The sequence below is a fragment of the Elephas maximus genome, chromosome 1 (assembly GCF_024166365.1).
Source record: "Elephas maximus indicus isolate mEleMax1 chromosome 1, mEleMax1 primary haplotype, whole genome shotgun sequence".
Lineage (NCBI taxonomy): Eukaryota > Metazoa > Chordata > Mammalia > Proboscidea > Elephantidae > Elephas > Elephas maximus.
The window spans coordinates 86,616,790-86,628,196 of NC_064819.1; the positions used below are offsets into that span (position 1 = coordinate 86,616,790).

General features: G+C 37.3%; 1 protein-coding gene across 1 annotated transcript; it reads right to left on the bottom strand.

Annotated features, from left to right (window-relative positions):
• Positions 1–5,836: 5,836 nt before the first annotated feature.
• Positions 5,837–6,775, bottom strand: LOC126077734 (olfactory receptor 2B11-like). The gene has a single exon (XM_049887336.1). The coding sequence runs from the start codon at positions 6,773–6,775 to the stop codon at positions 5,837–5,839; it is 939 nt and encodes a 312-aa protein (XP_049743293.1).
• Between the last annotated feature and the right edge of the window lie 4,632 nt (positions 6,776–11,407).

Below are 11,407 nucleotides of genomic sequence, written 5' to 3' on the forward strand. Positions count from 1 at the left end.
TAATTTGACCTTGATGTTATTAAAAATGTTATGTGAACACATTGAATTTAAAAACATGACTTGGGCTAAGTTATTTATAGGTGAAAATTCTGTTTAGGTGGGACATGTAGTAAAACCATGAATTTATTTCGTTGTTAAAATAATCAATCATTCTAAAAATTCCAATTTACCCACATTATTAAATAATTACAGTATAAGACATCTATTGCCTATTCCTTTAACAACTTTATATTTTTCTATCATGGTTGGTCTTCAATGTTTTAGAGATTATTTTACATTTGATAGTCCATGAATTCTCTCATAATTAGTTCCATCTAACTCTAATGACAATATTCTTTCAAGTATGCTTTGTAGCAATTTTATTATTTGTGTTAGTTGGCAATTTGTTTTATTACTTGCCTTATTAAGTATAGTTTTGTTTGTGAATGGTGACCATCTCAAAGTATCCTTCATTTCACTGAAATATTTCCATAAAAGAAATTTCTCTGAATGTTTCCTTAGAAACAAACACAGCAATAGGTCGGCTTAAACAATGTGATTTAGTCTTGAAGTACATCTAAGCTCTGCAGTTCTATCCCTAAATCTATAACCTTCTCCATGTTTTTCTTATGATGTTTCATTAATTTTAGCTCTTGGGTCCCATGACTTTTGAATCTACCACTTCCCATGATTTTCCATCACTATTTTGCTACATGGGGATACATTTACCCATAGCTATTTAAGGTCATATTCATAAAGTACCATGACTCTGTTGCTTTTGACATCTTCTTTGCATCTCCACTCACTTTTTCATTCTAGTCTGTCTTACTCATACATCTTTTTTCATCACACATAGTATTTTATTCATGTTTACAGTACTTTTCAGTTTTGTGTATTGTAAAGGGTCATTACAAGAAACAAAAGCTATGTCTGCGTGACACTAGAACATCTGTATAAAACACATGGATGGATAGCCAATCCATCAAATTTTGACCATACATAAAAAAATTCACATGATTAAATGAGACCTTCATACTTCATTCACTATATTTGACATCTGTCAGATATAGTGTTTATTAATATTTCAATAATTGTAAGGTTGATTTATATAAGAGGGAGGGACAGAGAAAGACTAATTTATCACAATGAGAAAGTGAGTTGCTTCCCAACCCTTCAACTAGGTATTCTCAAAGTTGAAAAAAGTTCTCTGAAATGAAATGCTCTTTGCTTTTTATATTTATATTAGGCATTAAGACCTACAAACATCCAAAATTCCCTAAGAATGCATTTTAAGAAAAATGTCTTTTTACTCACCTTATTTTGAGACATATCACTCAACAAAGAGCAATTATGAAGGAATGTATTTCAATTTTTGAAAGTTCGTAGAAGGAAAATTGTAGTACACAGATACACATCTAAGACAGAGTTTCAGAATGTGAGTTTTTAAGCTGATACAAGGGTACCAAAGAAAAAACACAGTTTAGGAAGATAATAGCAGGTAATATCAAGGATGCCTTGCTGATTTGTTATTTGTATTTTTTTCCTGAGGCCTTTTGAGCATTGTTTTCAAACAAGCCATTTGTCCCTATCCCGGATGGATTAGCAGAGAAAGTTCCTTGGGACAGGGTCCTCTGAAGAAATGCTTCTTGTGTCCAATTAGTTGCCTACTCTCTTGAGGCTGGGAGTAAGTTCCTTTGAGTGTTAGGATTGTTTTGAATAAACTCAGTCACTTTTCTAAGAAAAAAATGATCACTAATTTTAAAAAAGATATAATTAGAGCAGAGCTTATTTGAATGAATCATCCAGGGAACTTAAATACAAGTTTCTTCAATATCTTCAGTCATTCTTAGAATATCTCATATAAGATTCAGTTATTTTTATTCATCTTAATAAAATTGCACAAAGATGAGTTGAAAAGGGGAAGGAAAAAATCAGTCAAAGTTAGATCTCTAGAATGAGAGGGTAAGTGGTAGAGATAAGGGATACAGAATAAGTACTTGGTATATACCCTGATAATGTAGATACAACCATCAAAAAAAAGGCAGGAGACTATTGCTGGTGGGAATGCAAATTGGTACAGCTGTTATAGAAAATAGTGTGGCAGTCCCTCAAAAAACTAAAAATAGAACTACCACATGACCTAGCAAATACACTCCTATATACCCAAAAGACTTGAAAGCAGAGACTCAGAGACATGAACACCAATGATCATTGCAGCACTTTTCACAAAAGCCAAAAGGTGGAAACAGCCTAAATGACCATCAACAGATGAATGAATAAACAAAATGTGGTACATACATACAGCGGAATACTAATCAGCAAGTAGGAGAAATGAAGTCTCAATACATTCTAGAATATGGTTGGAGCTTGAATTAGGCTGAGTGAGATAAGTCAACCACAAAAGGACAAATATTGTATAAACCCATTCCTGTCAAATTGATTCAGACTCATAGCAACCCTATGGGACAAAGCAGAATTGCTTATAGGGTTTCCAAAGAGCAACTGGTGGATTAGAACTGCTGACCTTTTGGTTAGCAGCCAAGCTCTTAACCAATGCACTATCAGGGTTCCAAATATTGTATGACCATACAAGAAAAGGCAAACATATAGAGATCAAAGTTTATTCATGGTTACCAGGGGTGTTTATAGAAAACTGAGTTTCAGTTTACAGTGATGGAAAAATCACAGCCAATTATTGTTAAGTGATGTTGGTAAGTTGTACACCTGTAAAAAGTTGAAATGGCAAAAGTTGTGTAGAAGACTTATTTGTAACAATGACCAAAAATGTAGCTGGTGAGGCTGCTTACGTGCAACCAAACACTTCATGGGATTTGGTTTCTTGTTTAGGGTCATGGTTTCATGGGACATCCTGTTAATTGGCTTAATAACATGTTTAGTGCTTCTGTTTTACCTCCCAGTTGTTTGCATAATGCCTGGGGTCTTAAAAGCATGAAAGCACTCATCCAAGGCACAACGATGGGTCTGCATTCACCTGGAACAACTGAGGAAGAAGGAGAGTCAGGAATAGAAGGAGGGAATGGACATGTGACTAATTGCCACCGTGTACACCTGCCTTCTTTGCCATGAGACCAGAAGAACTGCAACCATTGCTGAACATCTTGATCAAAGATTCTATAGAAGAACTTTGATCAAAAGAGAAAAATACGGGACAGAATTTCAAATTCTAATGGACTCCAAACTTCCTGAAACCTTGGAGGCTGGATGAACCCCTGAAACTATTGCGCTGATATAGTCTTTGAAATGTAAGACAAAAATATTCCATGAAGTCTTAAAACCAAACTATAGCTTAGCTTAACTAGTCCATAATGTCTGCCTTGAGCTTTATGCTCTTTTAAGATCTATTTACATGGGATCACAGTGATAATAGCAATTTAAAAGATCTGTTAAGAAACTTAGGGGGCAGTGAGTTTATGTTAATGGAGGAGGAAAAACTCAGAAAAGGCAGGTGAGAATGGTTGCATAACTTGAAGAATGAAATCAATGTCACTAAATAACACATGTAGAAAATGTTGACTTGGTGTATGTTTTGTTGTGTATATTCTCAATAACACCACCCAAATAAATAAAATTTAATGTAAGAAAAAAGGTTTATCATAGGAGGAGTTGAAGAGATATTTCCAAGTCTTAGGGGAGTTGTTATAAGGAAAAAAATTAGATAATACTTGTGAAATGCTTTACACATCCTAGTACATAAATAAATATTTGTAAGCACTAAAAAAAAAGAAGAAGCAGCAGGAGAAAGGAGAGGAAGTATATGGGAAGAGGAAAAAAATTTCCCTGAGTAAATATTAACAAAGCTTAAAATGAAATTATTTTGAAACGAATGCAGGAGAATGGGGGGGAAGATATTATTCATTAATTTCAATAGTGCTCATATTAGAGAACCAATAATAATGTCCATAAAAGGTACTGGTATAAAAGTAACCTCAAGAGCAATAAGTTCAAATCTCCAAATACCACAATGATACCAAATACAGAGAGAAAGCAAACTGACTGCATAGTGAAAATTTTTAAGTACATTTATGAGTACATACTGATAAATTTATGAATATATTACACCTATATTCACATATTTATAAATATTTACTAAAATACCACGTGAAAGAACTAAGTCAAAAGTATCTACTGTGTCAACAAACAAAAACTGGACCTAACTTATCTATCTAAAAAAAATTTTTTTTAGATTATTTAATGAAGCAAAATCCAACTCCATGCTATATCCCAGGTACACACCTAAAACAAAATGTCTTGTTGGGATCTTATTATAAATTAAGTAGAGAAATGCTCAGGTTTGCGGAGCATAAACTCATGTAGTTTATTTCCAAAGTAATCACGGCAAGGCACACAGATAAGACCCACAGACATTCATTCAGACGTGGAGAATCAGGGTAGGGTAAAGTCAGTACAAAAATTAAAGTCCAAATCTTCAGGCTTCAAGCATTTGTCTTTAATGAGAGGTCCCTGGAAGAACACTTTACCAATGACTTGTCCTTGGAGGAGGTTTCTCATAACTGGGGTTTGAGGTTGGTGGCAGTGGCACTGGCAGGCACAGTCTCCAGCAGCATCTGTCTCAGTCTTGGGAGATGTTAGAGACTCTATTTATAGAGTCGTTATGCCTATACCTTGCTCTCAGGAGATAAAAGCCTGGGGCTTTTATGTGGGTTAGTTCCTCTGGTCATGCATGATATGGATCTATCAGAGGATGGCCAGTTCACATTGCATCAGCATGATTTATGTCAAAGGTTCATAATCAGAGGTGCGTACTCTAGGTGTCTAAAATAGATAAACTAAGAGTTATATAACATCATATCACAGTAATGCAGTTTACAACAAGGTAGTTGCTATAATATTAGAAGTTGTTTATGATGAAATCGTCAATGTTAGATTTGTTAACAACTTAGCTTAAATGTTCAAGTTGCACATCCCATGTTTCACGCATAAGAAATTTGGGATCACTACATTATAAGCATACATCACCCTACTTAAAAAAAAAAAAAAGAAGTTGATATTTTACTGTGGGCCAAATATATTTTAATTTATTTTGACAGAGCATCCATGCTGGTGCATACTAGCTGAGTATCAGCCTTGCCTCTAACCATCATCAAAAATGAACACAAAATTACCACATGATTCTACAATTCCACTTCTAGATATATATACACCAAAAAGAAATGAAACCAGGAATGCCAATGGATATTTGTACAACAATGCAATAATGCATTGCAGCATTATTCACAATAGCCAAAGGGTGAAAATAACTCAAATGCCCATCAACAGATGAATGGATTAAAAAAAAATTGTGTTGCCTTTGTACAATGGAATATTACTCAGCCATAGAGAGAAATAAAGTCTTGATACATGTTACAAATGGATGAACCTTGAAAAAAATTACGCTGAGTGAAATCAATCGGTCACAAAAAGACAAATATTATGTGATCCTACTTCTATGAAACACCTACAACAGACAAATGCATAGAACCAAAGTACATTGGTGGTTACCGGGGACAGGAGGGCAGGGAAAAATGGTAGCAACTACTTAGGGGACACTGAGTTTCTGTTAAGGGTGATGAAAATGGAAATGGAGAGTGCTGATGGCTGACAATCTGATGAAAGAAAATAATGTCAAGTAAAAAATGTTGAAATGGAAAATATTTTGCTATATATATTTTTACCACAATTAAAAAAAGAAAAAGGATATCAGAAATAGGACACATTTTGCAAGAACATCATCTAACATGAAATTTTGGGAATTATGAGACAAAACTGAATTATTAAACAAAATTTTATATAAACCTACTGTAGTTGTTAAACAATTTCATTTGAAGCCCACCATCTTTCACTTGGAACTGAAAATCCTTCTCTTCAGGTTCCCTAATGCCCTCTTCACATCCTTATTCCTAAGGGTGTAGATGAAGGGGTTGAGTGTAGGTGTCACCACTCCATAGAAGAGAGCCATGAACTTGGGCTGGTCCCTCGTGATGGAAGAGGAGGGCTGAAGGTACATGCTAATGGCTGGACCATAAAACAAGAAAACTACAATGAGGTGGGAAGAACATGTCCCAAAGGCCTTTTTCCTTCCCTCAGAAGACTTAATCTTCAACACAGTATGTCCAATACAAGCATAGGAAGCAAGAATTAAGCAGAGTGGAACAGCTAACATAAAAATGCATACAACAGAGAGCGTAAGCTCATTAGCACTCTTTTTACCACAGGCAATCTTTATCAGAACAGGAATCTCACACACCAAGTGATCCAGTTTGTTGAGACCACAGAGTGGCAGCTGTAATGTAACAGTGGCCTCTGAGACAGCATAGGTCATTCCGCTCAGCCACACAATGGATACTAGGAGGACACAGATTCGCTGATTCATGATGGGGGTGTAGTGAAGAGGCTTGCAGATGGCCACATAACGATCCAAGGACATGAGAGCCAAGAGTAGACATTCTGTGCCACCCATCATGTGGAAGAAATAAAGCTGAACTGCACAGCCCAAGTAGCTGATTGTCTTTTTAGAGCTTCCCAGGTTAAACAACATCTGAGGGACAATGCTTGTGGTATAACACATGTCCAAAAAGGAGAGGTTGGTGAGGAAGAAATACATGGGGCTGTGGAGACGGGGATCTAACTTTGACACCAGAATGATGGCGATGTTTCCCATCATGGCCATAGGGTATGTTATCAGAAGCATAACAAAGAGAGGGAGCTCCATCCAAGGGCGGTCAGTGAACCCTAGTAGAATAAATTCTTCAGAGTGGCTTCCATTAATTAGTGCCATTATCATCAATTTATTTCATCTGCAGTAGGAAGTGGTAGAGAAGATTAAAAGAGTCACGACCAATGAGCAAACATAATTATGCATTGGTCGTCCATTCATAGAAGATGGTGTACTGTAACTTAGGTGGAAATATCATAAAGCATCTGGTACCAGTTGACTAATTTCTTTTCCTGACCCTGTAAGGGCAGCCACTTTAAACACGCAGCCTAAACATTCTCAAAAGGAATTTCTGCCTTTGTATAATAAGATGCCAATAACTATCTCCTTAGGTTGTGTTGAGGATTAAAGGAAAAAACATACATAAATGTGTTTCAGGATTTCTAAAGCAATGGTTTTCAACTTTGCTTGCATAAAATCAACCGAGAAGGGCTGGTCAAATATAGATTATTGTTTCTGTTTTCAGGTATCTGATAGAGTAGATATGCCATGAGGCAAAGGAAACAGATGGCTCATTTTCAGAAACTGCTGCAAAGCAGTTTCAAGAAGAGTATAAAGATATTGAGATAGCAATAGTAGAGGGAGAAGGAGAAATTCTGGAAGTATAAAATCATCAAAATAGACTTGTCCAGCCCTACCTAGTTTGGAAACCCTGGTGGCGTAGTGGTTAAGAGCTACGGCTGCTAACCAAAAGTTCAGCAGTTTGAATCCACCAACTGCTCCTTGGAAACTCTATGGGGCAGTTCTACTTTGTCCCATAGGGTCACTATGAGTCAGAATCAACTTGATGGCAACAGGTTACCTAGTTAGTTGAAAAATTTTGCCATCTGTATAGAAGGAGTAAAGGAGTCCTTGGGTCATGGAATTGGTTAACACGCTTAGCTACTAAACAAAATTTGGAGGTCTGAGTCTACCCAGAGGCACCTTGGAAAAAAGGCTAGTGATCTATTTCTAACAAAAACAGTCACTGAAAACCAATGGAGCGCAGTTGTAATCTGACACAAATGGGATCACCTTGAGGTGGAGTCAACTGGAAGGTAACTTTTATTATTTATTTTAAATAGAGAGTAAGAAGGCTTGTTTAAAACACAATTTGTCTTAGCTGTGTGGACCTGGAACAAGAAACTGAAACACTTTTCAGTTTCCTCAAGAACATATTAAGAGAGTTGAGCATGTTCAAGAATTTGTTTTTGTGTGTTTTTCTTGCATGCCTATTGAGTTCAGCCTATGGGCATTCGATTTTTTGTGTTAAAATTTTGCTAATTTATCCATTTTATAGAGATTTTCATTTATGGAGTCATCTCATGATCCTGTTTTATGTAAGAGTTTGGATGGTTATCAGTGACCCACTGTTCATAGTGAACTGTTGTCAGGGGAGAAGTTGATATCCCATCTTAGGCTCTGAGACTTATTCCAGTCCAGAAATTATTTCACTTTTTTTTTAGTTAAAAGACACATTGACAATAAGAAAATTAGCTAGTTGAGTGAAGTAGCATTTTGAGAAAGATTGATTAGGTAATGAGGTTTTTTTCCTTAAATGGTAAAGTATGTATTGAAATTCACAATCTTTCCTAAAATGGGGATATATTCAGATGGAAAGTAAAACAGTGTACCCCAGTGACAAACCTCTGATATACTCTGGCAGTCAATTAGTGGTTTAAGGGTTACAGATCATATTTGTAAGGTTACAAAGTAAGGTTTCAAATACTCTATTTCATTAAATCTCAAAGTCACCCTGTATGGGGCCACATAAAGCTACTGAGGGCTAAGATATGTATGCTGCCTTTGGTTACACTCTATCCTAGGCTAGTAGTGTGTACTAATAATAATAAAGCAAAAACAATAATTCCAGCTAATCCTTAGTAATCCTTTGTGTCAGACACTGCAATACCATTTTTACACACACTAACTCATTTAGTATCCACCATCAAACCCCATGACACAGGAATTCTTAGTATTTATATTTTAGGATATTGTTAATTATTGATTTCTGTTGTCTGCTAATAAGTAGGGAGACTCTAAAGATGAAAAAGAAATCAATTCCTTAAGTGCAGCATTGAGGTAAAAAAAAAAAAAAGGTAAGAGACTGTAAATTCAGAGTTTCAAGATTCCAGAGAAAGCAGCTGTACTCCAGAGATGTTACCTCAATAGATCTTGCCTCCTATACCCTAATTTGACCTCGGCATTATTCAAGATGTTATAGGAACACAATGAATTTAAAAACGTGTCTTAGGCTAAGTTATTTTTCAGGTGAAAATTCTATAGCATAGACGAGATGTAAAACAAAACTATAGTATGAGGAGGTGGGGCCAAGATGGCGGACTAGGGAGACGCTACCTCGGATCCCTCCTGCAACAAAGACTCGGAAAAACAACTGAATCGATTACATACATAACAATCTACGAACCCTGAACAACAAACACAGATTTAGAGACGGAGAACGAACAAATACAGGGAAGCAGCGAATGTTTTCAGAGCCTGGAGCCAGCGTACCAGTCAGGTAACCTTCGGCGCCCGATTTAAGGCAGAGCCCAGGGGAGCAGACGGCACAAACAAGGGGCGCAGCCCTAGCCCCCGAACTCACTCCAGGAGGGGGCCTAGCCGGTTTGCGCGGGCGGCGTGGCGACGCAGCCGGTGGGAGAAGTCCCCGGGAGGCAGTGACTGATGTTGGAGCGGGAAGAGCAGCGTCCCAGCCAGGGAACCGTCCCGCCGGGATTTTGACTGGGCGCAGGCACGGCATAAGCTTGGAGAGCTGCTCCATTCCCCTGAAATAACCCTGGGAGGGGGCCCAGCCGGTTCTCGTGGGCGGCGTGGTGACACAGCCAGTGGGAGAAGTCCCCGGGAGGCAGCGACTGATTTTGGAGTCGAGAGTGTACCATCCCAGCAGGGGAACCTTGACGTTGGGCATGTGGCTGGCAGCGGAGGATCTGACCGTGACTTCAATGGGCCAGATCCCCCGGGGGCAATCTCCACACAGCCAGCACACATAGGCGACGCGCCCCATGGGAATCTCAGATATAATAGTCATTCCAAGCAAGACAAGCAACTCTGGCTATATTCTGAGGTGCTACTCTCCTATCTCTCTGATCCCTCCCCCACCCTCCCCAGGCGGCTTCATTAACATCCGAATAGCCTGAGCCAGAGGGAGAACTCTGATAGGGATCTGACTGCATTTTTTTTTTACTGGATTTTCTGGAAAAACTAGTTTCCCAGGGATGGCTCGGAGACAGCAGTCCATATCAAACCACATAAAGAAGCAGACCATGACAGCTTCTCCAACCCCCCAAAACAAAAGAATCAAAATCTTTCCCAAATGAAGATACAATCCTGGAATTAGCAGATACAGACTATAAAAAACTAATTTACAGAATGCTTCAAGACATCACAAACGAAATAAGGCAAACTGCAGAAAAAGCCAAGGAACACACTGATAAAACAGTTGAAAAACTCAAAAAGATTATTCAAGAACATAGTGGAAAAATTAATAAGTTGCAAGAATCCATAGAGAGACAACATCTACAAATCCAAAAGATTAACAATAAAATTACAGAATTAGACAACACAATAGGAAGTCAGAGGAGCAGACTCGAGCAATTAGAATGCAGACTGGGACATCTGGAGGATGAGGGAATCAACACCAACATAGCTGAAAAAAATCAGATAAAAGAATTAAAAAAAATGAAGAAACCCTAAGAATCATGTGGGACTCTATCAAGAAGGATAACTTGCGGGTGATTGGAGTCCCAGAACAGGGAGGGAGGACAGAAAACACAGAGAAAATAGTTGAAGAACTCCTGACACAAAACTTCCCTGACATCATTAAAGACGAAAGGATATCTATCCAAGATGCTCATCGAACCCCATTTAAGATTGATCCAAAAAGAAAAACACCAAGACATATTATCATCAAACTTGCCAAAACCAAAGATAAACAGAAAATTTTAAAAGCAGCCAGGGAGAAAAGAAAGGTCTCCTTCAAGGGAGAATCAATAAGAATAAGTTCAGACTACTCAGCAGAAACCATGCAGGCGAGAAGGGAATGGGACGACATATACAGAACACTGAAGGAGAAAAACTGCCAGCCAAGGATCATATATCCAGCAAAACTCTCTCTGAAATATGAAGGCGAAATTACAATATATACAGATAAACACAAGTTTAGAGAATTTGCAAAAACCAAACCAAAGCTACAAGAAATACTAAAGGATATTGTTTGCTCAGAAAACCAATAATATCACATACCAGCACAATACAAGGTCACAAAACAGAACGTCCTAATATCAACTCAAATAGGGAAAGCACAAAAACAAACAAATTAAGATTAATTCTAAAAAATAAATAAATAAATAAATAAATAAAATAATACACATAACAGAGAATCATGGAAGTCAATAGGTAAAAGATCACAATAATCAAAAAGAGGGACTAAATACAGGAGGCATTGAACTGCCAGATGGAGAGTGATACAAGGCGATATAGAATGATACAAGTTAGGTTTTTACTTAGAAAAATAGGGGTAAATAATAAGGTAACCACAAAAAGGTATAACAACTCCATAACTCAAGATAAAAGCCAAGAAAAACGTAACAACTCAACTAACATAAAGTCAAACACTATGAAAATGAGGATCTCACAATTTACTAAGAAAAAGGTCTCAGCACAAAAAAATATGTGGAAAAATGAAATTGCCAACAA